Genomic DNA, 16,729 nt, shown 5'->3' on the forward strand with positions numbered 1-16,729 from the left:
ACTGAAGTGCTGCAAGAGGTTTTGTGCCAGACAGGCTGCCCTACTACAGGTGCGCTGTGTGCCTTATGGTGATGCTGAGACAGCTCCAGAACTAGGATCAGACAAAGAGCCATGACTGCTGAATAATACCACCAAACCCCACAGAGGTGTGTGAGGGCAAGACAAGGAAATTAAGCATTCAATAAATGTCTGTAGAATTAAATTGGACTACCTATAAGCCACAGAGGGGGAAAAAAAATCACATTTCCTCTTAAAATACCATTATAAAAATAGACCACTCCTGCCCTGTTGGCTTGGGGAGAGGGAGACGGAACAGACTGGATCCAAGCTTTATTTTTCATCCTGACCCATTTTTGAGTTACATTCACCAAAACATTGTCTGCCTTTCTCTCCCTGCACTTCCCTCTCCCATGGTTTGATTTTTTTTTCTTACGCTCCTGTAACTCAAAAAAGGCCACTCCGATTTTTTTTTTTAATCTGTTAAAAAATGTGCTCCCTGAGCTAAAACCAAATTTCAGCCCAGAGCAAATTTTTACGGTTGGGTTATAAATCCCTGAAAAACAGGATTCATAATGGAAGTGCTGACACAGCCTTAACTACTATATAGCAGTGTGAATGGCGCCACTATAATATCTATTAGAGATTCTTTAAAAAGTTTGCAAAATATTGTCTTGCCTTGCCGAGAAAAAGAAGCCAGAGTACTTAATGCCAACATAAACATGCTTTTAACCCATTATGTGCTAATTTGCAGAAAAGCTATTAATTCTGAGTGCAGCAGAGCGCAGCACCGACAGGAAATGTTGTTCTAAACTCCTGTTTGACTTGTAACATGGTTTTAATCACTTCCATGAAACACAGACGATGGCTTCAAACTCTGAATGTTGCTCAGCACCTGAGAAGGGTGATTACAACAGAGAAGAAAATGGGATTTTATTGGTAAAAGGGCTAAAGCCAATAGGGAGAGAATGACATCAAAAGCTAAAAAATGGGACTCTGTTCCCTGTCAATTTGGGGACGAATGCTTCATTTGATTTCACATCATTTAATGATGGTCATCAGCATGCCACTATTTTATCCAACAAAACACATACTGCAGGTGAAGTTCACTTTCTATCAGGTAACAAGCATGTCTTCTTGTTCCTTGAACTAAGTCAAGTGTTAGCACCTCACAAAGCCGGTTCTGCTAAAACAAGCTGTGCCTTGCTGTTTCAGCCAGCAGTTCGTGTGTCTGAGACTAGTGCTAGTTTAGCCTAGCTGATCTACTGTTCCAGGGGGTCTGCTAAGCAGGGAAGGGGAACATGGCCCTGGGACTAAAACACAACAAAGAAATAAAAGATGTTGGCAGTGATGCTTACTCAGCAACATACATAAAAGGCTAACTTGAAAGCACACAAAAAAGTGAAGTAAATCAGTTCAGGAATGTGCTTAGATTTTTTTCTTCTTCTCTTTGTGCAGGAGTTTGTGCTTCCTCCCCAGGTATGAGTGCTAGTTTCACTTTTATGGGGAAGTAAATGGGGATGGGATCAGCTCTAAGCTGAATACTAGAGGGACATACAGAAACTCAGGACAGTGCTTACACACTGGCTGCAGTGGTAGTGGGTTTTATGTTTCTGCTGTTGTCATCAGTAGAAGAGATACGTGCCAGGGCCAGTGGCTGCTAGAGCATGCAAGCTGGCCCCACAGTTTTTGGGAGGAAAGGTAATTTTCAGGAAAAAGTAAGTTTTTCTATATTGCCATGTTTCTTCATAGAATGCTTGGGTTGGAAGGTCATGCCTTCAGTTCTGCTTTTGCAGACTCTTGTGTTATTCCTCTTCCTGCTGCAACCGCTGTTCATGCTCTCCCCTCTGCCCATGGCAGTGGTGGCTGAGGGCAGTGGGAGAAACACTGAGGAGTGGGAGGAGTGAGTTCCTCCCTCGTGTTTCTACAAGGACATAAAGAGCAATGGACACTGCACTGGGTGATTTCTGTGATGCTCTTAAGAGGGAAGAAAGATCAATCTGTAATCAAACCAGCATGACTGGTATTGCAACTCACTTCAGTGTGCTAGTGCATGTAGGCACTATACACCAGACTCATATTTTTTTGGCACCGATGTAAATCATGCCAGATTCCCTTGGATTAGAATGGAGTTAATTCACAGCTAACAATTTCATAGACTTCTCTGTAAAACAACCCTATATTTTTCCCCTAATGAGATTATCTTGTGAAAAACAAAGCCAGGGTCACAGAATCATCCTGATAATGATCTTGCTATAGCAAGAAAGAACTTAGGTTCCACCTTAGGAAGCAAGTCTCCTTTCAAGAGGGTAAACAGCATTGTGAGCAGTCCTGGCAATATAGAGCTAAGAAATGCTGGAGAAGACACTAATTTCCTCTCACACTGGACCTGCTGATGTTTCAGCTCTTTTCCCCCACTTCACATGGGGTAAACATTGACTGTTCAAAGTAACATAGCCGAATAGACAATACTCCAGCAAATTCCCAATGAGGAAGATGAAATTTCACATCCCTCTTCTAATTATGAAAGCTAAAAAAGGTCCAAGAGAAGCAAATGAAAGACACTCAGCATACGACATGCATGACTTTGGCAAATGCGTTATGTCTGCACCAGGAAGAAGCAGTAACCTGAATTTGTGTCTCTTGTAACTCTGGCGAGTCTCAATCCAGAGGAATGGACAGAAGGGCTGGACCTACCCATCTTTCAGTTTTGACCTTAAGTTCCCTTGGGGCAGCTGCCACAAGAAGTTTTCATTTTGACAGTCAACATTTTCCAGTGAAATGGTTTTCTGCTAGAGGATTCCAGGTTTAAGTTTGGCCTTCTCAAGCAGACAGACAGTTATGGGCTCTAAGTAACTTTGAAGACCAACCAACTTTAAGGAGCCACTGGAATGCCTGGCATTCACACTTTAAATCTTTTACGTAAGCAATAATCAAATCTACCTATGAAAATAACTAGCTGCAGGATTCAGTCCTCTAAAGCTGTAACAAAGTACTTCTCATTTCTTAAAGTACCTTCTTTCACTTCCTGTTTCTGGTCTTGATTTTCCGTCTCCAAGTCATCCTGTGCTTTTGGCTCCACCATCTCTTCATCATCTTCATCCTCTAGAAAAAAAGGAAGAAAAAAATTTGTGAGATTCTCCTCTTTAAAAGGGATGGAAGTTGTACCTTCTTCACAATTATAAACTGGTAGTTAACACAGGTAAAGCAAAGTGCACAATGAATGGAAATGTCTATATTTGTTCTCAGAGTGACACTCTCAGACATTTCCCCCCAAGAGTGCAAGATAATCTGCTAACACAGGGCACCTGCTACTTCTGCTCCCTGTAGCAACTTCCCATCTCGGATGTCGGCTGAGTATCTCCCTGACCTCGGAGATGACTTCTTGGATGCCATAAGAACAGATGCAAACATGTTTCAGCCTGGCAGTTATTCCACGGCTGGGACACCTGCTATCCAGACACCTCATTTCCAATTCAATTCTCACCAGATTAATTTGTCTTTTGACCTACAGGAAGGGGTTAAATAGAATTCTGACCTCAGGTCAGATGCCACTAGCAAGCAAACAAGCATCGTACAGTTCTGAAAAGTCATCACCATCAGCTGGGGGAATACAGCAACCAAAAGTGGCATTTGGAGCTTAGGAACCATTCTTGCATTAATACGAATTTAATGAACACTAAAATTTGACACATGTCAGTTACCACTGCCAGATGTTTTAATGACCTTTCCTGACCTATGCAAATGGCTCTCTCCCTTCCCCTCTCTCCCACCATTCACATGTTCTCATTCTATTCAGGAGGGCAAACCGTTCATTCCTTGATGTCTGAAGTTACAAGGGTTCTGATTGTCCAGACCAAAACATAATACCAGCAGAGCCAGAAAGACATCGATGCTACAAAATGGCTCAGAGCCTACCAAACCCTCATTTCTTGTTCTCAGCTACAGCAATGTGATTCATTCTCCAGTGCCCAGGGCCAAGACCCAACCCATTCACACTCTTGAGAGGGCAGTGATTCTAAGCCTTCTAGATTCAGTGAACTACAGAGACTGAAAATAAAGCTGGTCCTAAAAGAGAGAGTTACAGTAATTAACAATTACGATAAGCAAGTCTGTGGTCTATGGTGGAATTATTTTGGAGTGATTCTGGAGCTTGATGTGCCATCAAGGCATAGCAAACACCACTGAGCCCTTGATCAGTCCATCGCACGACAGAACACACATTGTCCTGGCCTAGGGCATTCAGCCATCAGCAAAACCGCTTAAGTTCTTTCAGGGCTTCCTGAGCAGTCTGCCTGTCACCATACAATTCCTCATGACAAGGCACTTCTCCAGGCACGCTCTCTGCTCTGACACTGCCATATTAACATGGCCTGGAAGTGGGCAGAGGGCAACATGTCATGCTTCTCCAACTGCTTGGCTACTGGCACGTTCTACAAAGGCTAGCTACAATCAGTCCTGGCTTCCTGGGTAGATGTTGGTGCTGAACAGGTTGCAGTAACACGCAGCTGTATTTTGTTTTCAATAATGTAATAGGCCCCGTACTATTTCCACTCCGTTGCCAACCCTAGGACTTCTCTCCCCAGAAGACCAGAGAATGCATGTTGCTAGCTGACACCTTGGCTGGCGAGCATGGCTTAGTCACATACTGAAAGGAAGTATCTCAGCATGGACAAATATGCTTTTCCCTCTTGGGAAAACGAGGAAATTTTGGCTTAAGTTCTTCCTTCACTCCCTGTACTGCAGCAACTGCAGCAAGGAGAAAGGGAAAGCTCTGCTTCCGCACCATCAGGGAGGAGTGATAACTATGCGTTCCCTGGCTGGGAAGGAAGAAGGAATCCAGCATGGATGGGGAGGCATTTCCAGAATTAAAAGCACTACTAACGCCACCCCCACCAAAGGGCTTTTTCAGACCATGAAACTCAGAGTGGGAAAAGGCAGGGTATTCACAATGCCTCCCTTTGGTGCCTCACTTGATAATTACATTTCCCTAGGTACCTTATATAGAAGGGCTATAGAGAAGAGCTTTAAGAGAGCAAGCGGGGTTGTTTCAGTTCATCAGGGTAAACACATTGCCCTGTTCACTGGCTGAAAGACAGATAACATCTGAGGCAGCCAGCAGAGAGTCAGTGAGAAGAGCTCTCCTGCTGTACATAGATAGGAGGGTTAAAAAAGTTCCTTCTGCCATTGGTGTGCGGCACTAGCGGAGATTGGGATGTATGAAAAAGAGAGTCACTCCCAGTTTCAAAGAACAGATGAGAAGTGTGAGAAGAGAGAGAGGAATGACTAGTGCAGCAGGGAGTGAATACTCTGCTAACCTCAGGTACATACGCACACACAGATAGGATCGCAGTGGTGTACAGATATATGCACATGGATATGCTTATGGTAGATACCTAATGAAGCCAGCTCCCACAAGAGTTTTGTGAGTCTTGCATTACAAGTTTTCATCCCCTAGAGCACCAGCTCTTGGAGCCAGCTGTTTACATACGGATTTCAGGTTCCATTTTTAACTGGTTTCCAGCCTGTCAGCGGGTGCAGGGAAGTTTCAGAAAGGGAAGAGTTTGAGAAAACTCACAGGCAGCAAACAAAAAGTAAACCAATACTTAACTGCAAATCACGGAATTTTTAAGGCAGCATGCTATGCTTTCCAATGACTCACTTGTAATTTGGTAACAGATAGGGATGTTGTAGCAAAGGTAGAACTTGAGATTTAGTAGTGGTTTTTCAGATTTAAGTGAAGCCAATTTATCCCTGTGCCCTATAAGTCTTTGACCCTCCTGATTTTGGGTGTCAAATTATTTGCCTGACTATAGCCCGTTCCTGCTGCTAAAGCAGAACAGGAATGAATGGCTGAGGCACAGCTGGAGCAGGGAGATGTGTTGATACTTCAGCACCTATTAAGGTAGATCTTTATTTCCCTTCCTTCCTCTTCTGGGAGCAATCAAAGCCAAGTTTCCCTAGATTTCTCTAGATTTAATTGCAGCAGGAAAAATAAGAACGCTTACAACAACAGATACCATGCCTTTTTCCAAGGGCCCACACATCCATAAATTAGTTTTACTGTGAGGGCAGTGCATGAGTTTTTTAGCAGATTAGACACAGTTCAGATGTCCTTATTTATTTACAGAGAAACCTATACACACAGAGAGAAACTCAGCTACAAGAATGATAGTGTTGTGAGCCAAATGCTAAAATGTTAGCAAATGCCAGAATTTGGATTGCCTGGGCATGATTAGCTCCTTCCCCCTCCCCAAGTGTAGGCATGATGACATCATTCTGGAATTTCCTCCCTCTTGAGTGCTTGGCCTCATTTCTGGGTGCTCAACAAGAGACACCTGGGGCCTGAAATGCAGAAGTGCTGAGAGCTGAAGTCAACTGGCCTCATGCTTTGAGTGGGGAAAGTGCTAGGGAAACGCTACGCATGCAAAAGCTCCCACATCGCTCTCTCGGCTTTCACTGAAAGCTGTCAGTCCAACATTTTTGCCCTTTCTCCCCCTGTGCTTCAGTGCTTTTGCATGGTGGCAATAATACTGTGAAGATAATAGTATTCTCTCCCTGCACACATGTGTTGCAGAGCTATTTTCATCAGGATTTGGTGCATATTAAGATGCTGTCATGGGAGCAACAGAAAAACAAAGGCTCGAAAGAGGTTTAATGTTTTCTGTGTTCGGTGTAACACTTGGACCATGTGCATTAACATGGGACTTGAGGCCAGAGCACAAAATGGAAGAAGATAAAAATCAGAAGGGTTAAAAAACTGCCTCCCATTGACTGGATGAAACAAGAATCTGTTAAGGGAAAAAACCCTACACATTATCATGTAATTAAAACTGTATCATCATACATATTCAAAAGGGCTAATTAAGGATGCCCAGGAAACCTTCATTTTGGAATATCCAGTGTTGCTTGGTTTTGCAACCTGAATGTTTACTTGACATATTTATTTTAATATTGCATGCTATTTAATGCCAATGTATGCATACTTACGCATGTTCATAGTGCGTTTGCTGTCGTGCCTAAGTATGATTATGCATTTATACATTTGACTGTGCTCATAAACATACATTACAGAGTAATGGGAAATGCTTCAGCATTCATTTTCCTGTGTTTTACTTAAATGTGAAAAAGGTAACATTTATTGCACATTTACTAGAGAATCAGTGAGTGCCTACATGGTTACTTGTTTTCATGATGTTTTCCACATCAAGTGCCTACTCAATTGGATGTGCCACTGCAGTAGTTGGCCAGGGAGGTTAAGACACTTTTGTATTTACTGTACAAAAATAGCTTTTCCCTATTTAAAAGCTTATCTGACATTGGGAAGTTTAGAGAAATAAATTTTTAACTGCCTACTTACAATAGTAGGAGTCTTCTGCAAACATCTGGCAGACACAGAGGTGCTACTAGTGCCAGTAGTGTTGCACCTTGCTCCGAAGATCTAAATCAGAACTCAAACGTCTATTAAAGGAACCACATGAAAAAGAGCTAGTAATGAAGAAGTGTATAGCTGCTGTGTAACACTTCTCCTTTGTAGATCTCAAAGGACTTTGTGAGGAGGCCAGTTTTATTACACTCATTTACCATGCAGAAACTGATGGACAGACCCACTCACTGTAGATCACTCAGTAGATCAGCAGCTGAGTGAAGACTAGAGAGCTGGCTTCTGAGTTTCAGCCCAGAGTCCTGCCTGCTAAGGCAACCCTCCCTTTTACTGTAAATAAATAATTCCTCAATTAAATGATCATTAAATGTTTAGGTTAAAGATGTTTGATGAAGCTGGTAGAGCCATATGGGGTTAATACAGACTGGCATAGCTGGACCACTTTTTCTTAACTCAGAGCCTGATGACTCTCCAGGCTCTAGGAAATGGTCAATCAGTCCAAACACTGCTTTGTTTAACATGATGAACTAAAAGCAGAGCAATTGTTCTCAGCATGGACTTAGCTTGAAGACTCCTGCTTCTGCTCCAGACCAGAAGTGGTCTTGCCTGTCTAAAAGAAGTTGCTCTAATAAAAAAGTACGACCTCTCCCTACAAACCTGGTTTTGTTTAATCTGCATGTAAACTACTAATTTTTGAACTTTACCGAACTACTAGCTCCAAATCAGCCTTCTCTATGCCTGGCCTTTGCCCTGGCCTCCACAAGGATGGGTCACCACTTTGCAATCACAATAAATGGAGGGGGAAGCCCTATAAACATGTGGCTAATTCCCTGGAACCTGCAGAAGAAATGCCCAGATGTGCTGAATTGGATCAAATGTTCACAGAGAGCACAGATGAACTCAGAAAGTCAGACCCTGCATTTCTACAGAGCTGGACTATTTATTACCTACTTGGACTTTCCAGGGTTTTAAATCACTGTATCTATTTTTACAGCATATAAAAAACATACAAGGCACATTCAGGACAAACTAGAATACAGTAATTACATTTGAGAGGACTGCACATGACACTGGCTTAGGGTTTTAATTCTTGAGATGAATACTGTTTTGCTTGGGTCAACATTTTCTTTGTTGGTTGTCAGAGTTTTGGATTGCCAGTGTTAGGAAGTTATCACTGGTGCTGCTCAAATAGTTTACTGAATGGCTAATTTTTTTGAGGATATATGTAATTATAGGCCTCTGCTCTGCTAATATATGTGCCACCAGTTAAACAGCAGGCAGCATGTTGTGCATTCTTCTTGGGTGGAGGATTTACACCTCCTCAGACCTGCACCTCTGAGACTAGCTAAGATTTTGCAGCTCCTGTGTATTGTTTTTAGTATTGACAGCTATACTAAATTAGATTGACAGCTCTGGTTTTAATTCCGGGTAGGTACAAACAATCCCTTTATTAAAGACATGTCTTTAAAATAGCTATTTAATTAGCATCACAATGATATATTTTATTGCCTGAGTCACTGATACATGAGAAGCCAGTGGGTTATTATATGGGGTTTTATATCAGCATCAACATTGCTTCACTGCATGAGAAATATCAGCTGTGCATATGACATATTCAATAAAATCAAGTGTCTTCACAAGAAGCTGGCTTGATATTTGCAACTATGAAATAGCAGACACTGTTGTATCAATTTTATAACTGTTCAAATTAATTTTGCTGTTTCTGTTATGAAAGAATTACAAACTCAGAATGAACAAATGCATCATTTTTATATTGACATAAGTCTGGATCAAACAAGTTGAATATTGTTGGCATTAGCCTGAGAAGGAGTTAAAAGGCCCTCTTTAATTTTTGAATACATTATTTCCATCTCTAGCAAAATATGCAACAAGCAAGAGAACACATGCTTTTTCAAATAGGACTGTTTGACATTTCACATTTTTGAAAATCTATGATTTGCAATTTGGCAGAATGACCTATTTTTCACATAATGTAATTTTTTGAAATATGTCCAGTTTTGAACTTTCATCTTTCAACTGCCCTTTGAAGCAAGAAGAGAATTAATTCATCAGTGGATTTTTTTTGCAGAGTGGGATGTGAAACTGGACATACACTGGGCACATGTTAGTCATCCCAGATGGAAATATTCTTGCACACGGGCTCTTCTTGGCAATAGGCAGCTGCCTTCTAAAATGTATTTCAGTACCCAAAAGCTGGGATGACTACTCAGTGCTGAATACCAAAAAAAAACCCAAAACCCAGGCCTAAGCTTCGTGCAACAGGCAACAAATTTCAGATGAGAATTTCATGTGAGCCTGAGCTTGCAAGAATATTTGCATGCAAGATTGGTATGCATGCAAGGTATCTCTGCCCCTACCCAGAAGGATACTTAAATGTGCTTTGCAGGAACATTAAGAAGTTCTGTGTCATCCTTCTAGAGTTCCCCATCCTGATATGGCATATACCCATCTTGTTCTTATGAACTAGTACAGAGAAGAAGTTGTGCCTTCTAATGGCCGTCAGGTGAAAAGAGAACATTAGGAAAAGAAAGGGTAAAATTGGATGAATGAATGCCTGGAACTATCATTTGGCCACAGCACCACAAAAAGAACAGAAGTATGTGATTTTCTTCCTTCACTTTCCACCTATACATTTTTTAATCATCTGAAGAAAATGGTCTGCGTGTATTTTTTGACTGACATTCTGCAAGAGCTAGAATAAAGCACAGCACTAGAAGAACAGACTGCTTAGTATCTCCAAGCTCCTTTCATTTTATTCTTCTCTTGAAAAGCTGTGGTGCTCTTGGAAAAGAGAGGCTTCACATGTTGATAAAATACAGGCTGTATGAGCCATGCTACTTTTACCAGACTCAAGTATATTGACTCACTCTTTCTGAAGAAAATATTGTTTTAAAATTGAATCATAAAATAATACAACATTTAACACATATATTGCTTTAATCCAGAAGATTACAGGGCACTTTTCCTGGAATTAACATATTTAGCCTAATATTTTTCAGAGCAAGTAGACTAGTAACAATACACTAGTTTTAAGAGACAAAGCACTAATTTTTCTGGTTTCTTGCAAAATGAAGTACTACTCACATCTGCCTGGCACACCTAACAAGCATTTTCTGATCACATCCCTTGTTCTGCAATGCAAATCTCTGCAAAGATTCCCCCCTCATCCCTTAAGAGGCAGGTGGTGTTGCCAGGCATTACGACCAGATCCCTAGAGTCCTCCTCTCAGGCTTCAGCCAACCCTGTATCAGCGCAATGAAGGAAATACATATTTTACCCCCCAAAACAAACACTGTAGCCTGGCTGACTGAGAGCAGTCATTTAGCTCAGAAAATTTATTTTGCCTACAGCATAGGCTGTGCCTGTATTATTGCCACTTAAAAATTTTGTCCTGAAATTTACTACACTTCCCTCTTAAAACAAGCACCCCGTAAGTAATTTTTACTCAACATTTCTTTTTAAAGCTCTCCTTAACAATTACTGCATTCAATTACTGCTGGTAGGGGGATTCTCAGGTCTCCTGGTATATCATTTCTCATAACCATCTCCTGGTCTAGGGTTTCAGCACTCTGCTTCAGTCCTTATGCCTCTTCCTGACTTGTGTTTGCAGTCAGACTTCTTTTTGGTACGTTATGAACACAGATCTTATTTTTTCCGTTTTGTGACAAATGATAGACTATCATGGCCAAATGGCAAGAAAATGTCCCAGAAAAAAATTGTTTTACTGTTGCATTTCAATAAGCTCCATGTGAAAGTACCCAAATCTCTTCACAGCCCCGGCTGCAAACCTTTGCACTGGTTCAAGTGTTCGAATCAGTGCCTCAGAATATAATAATTTCTTTACCAACTAAAGTGGAAAGCTGCCTTTGATTCTTCAGGGAAGCATTTCTCTAATCCAAGAAACTGATTTTCCAGTTACTTGGCCTGAGCACAGTTTTCAGTTGTGGTGAGCGTCTCAGAATTCAAAGTGTCCCTTGTTTTTAGTTTCTGGTCGGTCTAGACCAGACATGGATTTTTCTCTCCTCTTTTGGACTGTTGCAACATCTCACTGGTTGAAAGCATTTTTCAGTCCCCAGAGAACTAAACTGCAGAGTACCCCATTGGAGTCATCATCTCTTCTAGCTGATTGATTCCCTTTTCTCCTCTTCCTCCCTCCTCAAAGCTCATGTTCAATTCTACTGTGCTTGAACATATTCCAGTTGGAAGATATAACAAAGAAAGAAAAGTACAGAAGCCTCCTTTTCTTGGCGATGGTTGGGCCTTCACATAAAAATGCCAACATGAAATAATGATTGAACAGCAGAAGCCTTACTGCAGCATTTACAGACCTCTAGCTCCGAAACCAAATAGCATAAATTTAAAATAACCTGCTACAGCATAACTGCTGTGGTATTATCCTTGAGAAAGAAAGCCGTGGAGACCCTTCATTTCTGTGGGTGAAGAAGGCAAAGGCATTGCTAAACCATGCAGGTTTTTACACCCTCTTGAAAGCTGCGAGGACTTCTTTCTGCTGCGCTGCTGGAAGAAATCACGGTGTGCCAGCAGTGTGGAACAGCTCCTGCCCTGGGAAAGGGCACGGAGACATGTGGCAGACTGTGGATTGGGCCTGCTCAAGTCATTTTCAAGCACTCAGATCATGTAATAGTGTTAAATCACAAAAGCCTAAGTATGTTAATGAAAACCAGTCCCCACAACCTATGGCACTAGCAGCAACTATAAAACAAAAGCGGCTTTCATATTAAACACACACATACACACACACACACACGGATGATGTATCTGGCATTTACACAGTGCCTGTTTTGGAGGTCAGTCACAGAAGACGGTTGCCTCAGCTGGGCACTAGATACTTAAAACTTTAAGTACAACATAGACCAAGCAAATTCTGTGAGACTTTTACTGCTGACATACAGGCACTAAGACTTCACTCATATGCACTCATTTATTCCAGGTGCAAATGACTTTATACTTCACAGGCCACCTCTCCTACTTTCCACTGTGCTTTTGCTTCAGCAAGATTATAAAATCTTGCTACTGTGGAAGAAATCAATTCTCCGCAGACATACTGTATCTCTGTATGGGAAGGCACACTAATATGCTGTAGGTCAAATTCTCCAGCCCTGACTCAGCTCTCCTGCAGGCATTAGCATGAGTTCTGGCCTTTAAAGTTTCTCCTTTATTTTTTTGACATAAAATAACATTTTGGCCCTGAAATTAGCTGTATGGCCACATAGCTGTTTGCATGACCATGGTTTAACTTTTAACTCCATTTTCCCTACAAATCTCTCTCTTGCTGTTCTATTCCACTTTATGAATAAAAAAAACAGTGCTTAAGATGCAGCATATACTCTTGTAACTGAAGCACCTGAGAGCACACATCTCTACGTTTATACACAAACCTCAACAGAGAGAAATGGAGACAAAACTGCTGATGCATTACAATTGCAAAGGATAATTGGGAAAAACAACTATAGCCATAAACAATTACCACAGCAAATACACAAAGACTCCCTCTCTTTGTCTCCCTGACACACACATGCATACACTTTGCTCAGCACTTTAAACATAACCGTTAGTCATATGGCAAACGCATTTTACATGAGCAAAGGCTCATTTCAACATTTGTCTTAAAAAAGATGACCAAAAAAAAAGGTTTATTAAAAAAAATAAACTACAGAAGAATAGCTGGGTCAGGGCTCAGTGAGTGTGTGCTTATTACTTATATAGACGCAGAACCGACCCCGTTTAATTCTGTTTCCCACTGACGCCACTTCACCTTAGTCACTGATGTTAGCCTTGATTTGCATCAGGGCATGTGAAAAAGGAATCCTCTCTGACAGTTTAGAACTTGCCATGTTTTAATTTCACTGATTTTGTCCTACCGCACTGGGAGAGGAGAGGCTTCCGCTTCTAGTGTCTCAGTTTCAGGGGTATCAAGGTGAGCAACACCTTTTGGTGGTGGGGAAACCAAGGTGCAAGCATATCAGCCTGACATCACTCCTGAAATAGCTGCAGATGGAATAAAATCCTTGTCTCCTGATTCCGAGGCTGACACTCCAGCCACTGCTTCCCCCGAGGCATGCGATCAGGGCTGCTTTGGAGGCTGCTCAGCCGTCATTATGTCAAACCAGCTGTTAAAAAACACGGCCGGTTTCCCCCAGCTGCTTGTTGCAACCTGCCTGGAGAGCACCCAGCTCCCGGGGATGCTGTCCCCACTGCTGGGAGCCTCCCTGCCCGCACGCCCTCCTGCCTGACCCTTGCCTTCATTCCCCTGCCTCCGCAGCCACTGCACCCTGCTGCCCCTCACCTCCGCTCCCACCCCGGTTCTGCTCGGGGTCACACTTCAAAGCCTCCCGCCCCTCCCAGGAAGGCCTCTTCCTTCCTCCTGGCCCCTCTCCAGCCTCCCTGGCATCAGTCTTCCTGAAGCAGATATCAAAAATCCCCTACTTGCAATGTGGGGGGTTGTGCACGCCGAGAGCCATACCCACCTGCAGATACCTGCTTGACACAGAAATGCCCTCTGATTTGGATTCTCAGGTGAACATTTCAAGGTTTTTCTGAGAACACGGGTTGTGAGACACTAATTAAAAAAACCCAGACAACCAAAAAACCAGCCCCCACCCCCAAGTTTCCAATGGCTATGGTTAAACCCCAGCTTATCCACTGCAGCTCAGAGGATCAGATATGCTTTTCTGTGCTTAAGCTCAATAGACTTCAGTAGCTTCAGATGTCTGAAGAGGCAGACTGCATCTGCAGTTGGGGTACATGTGAAGATTAAACTGCACCACAACCGCTCACTGGAATATGCTTCCCTTTTCCCACTTCACAGTTCAGACTCACCAGGAAAATCATTTCTGTGGCTCCTTTATATCTGTCGCACTTTGGAAAATGGGTGCTTTGAAGTGATGTACGACAGACTGTCTGTAAATCAAAATCCTCCCTTTCCTACCCGAACACCGTAGACCCTCTATTCCATCAGCTTTCAGGAGCTCTTGGCTATAGACAGGGGTGTTAAGTCAAGACAGCCAAATGAAAATGAGATAAAATAAACTGGGTTATGTTCCTTCAGTCCTTCACTTGAAGAAGCATCTTTGCACAGACCTTTTTTTTTCTAAGAGGGAAACAAAGAAAGAAGTTGCTGGCTTCATCCCCAACATCCTTTCAATTGTAACACAGCTCACAGCTGCGAAGTTTACATGTGTTAACTTGGGATGCCACAAGCCAACCAGCAATGAGGTTGTCATCCTGATCTGAGGAAACACAACGTGCATACATGCCAACGAATTTACCACAAGTGAAGCGTTTTGCTGAGATAATTCAAAGCACATTCTATTTCATCAGTTGACTATTCCATCTACAGCCAGTCACAAAAGACAGAAACACTGGAGCCATATTCCACCAAAAAGGTGCAGCTCCATAAAACCTTAGTCTTCTGCAAAATGGTGCCACTCTCTTTGTGGACGGGGAAGATAAAAAAAAAACAACAGAAGAAGAAACAGTTCTGGCAATACCAAAATGGCTTGTTTTCATATTTTCTGAATGGATTTTTTGGGGGGCTTTTCACTAAAAGGTGTTTCTCATCTTTTACCTTCAGACTATTTTTACATATGAGATGAAGCAAATCAAAATGAAAATAATTTTTTCATTTTCAAAAAATAAATGTTTTGTTAAAACATACATGTCGTGAGTTGCCAGACTGGAATACAAGGCAAAATTTTACTTAAGGTGGAGTTCCAGTACATTGCAGTCTTCTTTCAACCTGCAATGAAATTGTATTTTGAAATTCGCAGTTTCACAGCACTGCATGAAGAAGGGATTCTTTCTGCGCCTGACTTTAATGCTGTCACTGCCCAAGGGATACAGTCTTAACTGAGTTGGGATTTTTAAAGCAACACAGAAGCACAAGCTGGGTTGGGGGTAAGGCTGTCTTTCACCACAGCAATGACAAAATCTCTTTTCCTATGATCTGAGGTTCTCTCTCTTACGACTTCAGGTTAATAATTTCTTTTAGACAGGACAAACTTAAAGTCATGCTTCCAGTACTGAGTGTCTGAAGGTAAATTTCACATCTGTGTCCTAAGAACAAGATAACAGGCACCAGTGACAAATTACTTGGTGCACGTTTAAAACACAGCCCAATGCACCAGATGGTGCCAATATTTGGAGGATATATGCAAACAGGCGTATTTATCAGGCATGATCCTGGTTTGGGTTGGAGTTTTTTTTCATGCAGAACACCAAGTGAATGGGACAAATGCATTATGAAGTCAGAAAAGTACTACTGGTCTCTCTTGATGGCCCTTGCATGGAGAAAGAACTGCCTAAGCAACTCTGAAGAGCTTCTCGGGAACACTGTCTTAGTGGCCTGTACTGTTATATAGTTGAATAAAAAAGGAAAAATCACCACAACAGAGGTGTTTTCTTTGGGGGTGAGCACTGGGGTCAGTGCTAAATTCAGCAGCCACAGCAGAACAAATACAAACTGTGAGCTTTCCACCACATTAATGAAACTTCATTCAAAAGGTGGAGTGTAATGTTCTCCAAGATGGATAATTCACATAAGCTGTGTGATTCAAACACTCATGTCTCCACACTGGCTCCACACCACCTCGGGATTTATGTTTTATTTCAGTTTTCATCGGACTGCTCGTGAATGACCGACGACAAAAGGGCATGTGTGCATTTTTCTTTTTCACAGTTCCCCGTTAATGAGGACTCTGTTGCATTAAGACAGTTGAGATTGTCTCTGGCAAAACGTGTTGAACCAAGGTGTTTGTGCCTGCATAAAATTAAGCCACAAGTAAAGCACTTATTTCTGACAGCAGATTTATAATAGGAAAATCCCAGCAGGAATGAAGAGTTAGAAACCCCTGTTGTAGCCTTTTTCATAAACTTCACCTTGATTTAGTATCTCAAACAAGTAGCAGGAAAGGCTAACAGCAGAGGTAATCCTATCATCTTTTCTCTGACAGCACCATTCCATCTTCTTGACTTCCTCATGCTGCTAACATGAATTCAAATCATCTGTGTTTAAAGTTAAATGCAGTGATTGACAGATCTTTGTAGTCTCAGTCCATACTGATGATTATTCTAGATACCTATTGGTTATTACTACAAGCCCTGCCTGATATTCAATACCTACAGGGAAAATTGTTTTTAACAGTGTAATGTCTGATCTATTTTGAAAGCTATTTTAAAATAAGAAACTAATTATAACCAGGTGGCTAAAATCCAGACAGTTTTTTTACGGGTTGATTTTGGCGGGGGGAGAAGGTGAAAGATAACAGCAGAACTCTGTTATACTGCAGTAACAACTGTGATTCAGAG

The 16,729-nt window shown here is 41.8% G+C and overlaps 1 protein-coding gene across 14 annotated transcripts in view; it reads right to left on the reverse strand.

Moving 5' to 3' along the window:
• Nucleotides 1-16,729, reverse strand: part of DYNC1I1 (dynein cytoplasmic 1 intermediate chain 1) — a 192,323-nt gene that overhangs the window by 87,166 nt on the left and 88,428 nt on the right. For all 14 annotated transcript variants that reach the window (XM_062605072.1, XM_062605068.1, XM_062605082.1 and 11 more), the window contains one exon: nucleotides 3,013-3,102. In XM_062605072.1, coding sequence (XP_062461056.1) covers nucleotides 3,013-3,102 — 90 coding nt within the window. The remainder of the gene's footprint in view (nucleotides 1-3,012; nucleotides 3,103-16,729) is intronic.

The sequence above is a fragment of the Pezoporus occidentalis genome, unplaced genomic scaffold (assembly GCF_034315485.1).
Source record: "Pezoporus occidentalis ecotype Australia unplaced genomic scaffold, CSIRO_AGI_Poc_V1 ctg9, whole genome shotgun sequence".
NCBI classification, from domain to species: domain Eukaryota; kingdom Metazoa; phylum Chordata; class Aves; order Psittaciformes; family Psittacidae; genus Pezoporus; species Pezoporus occidentalis.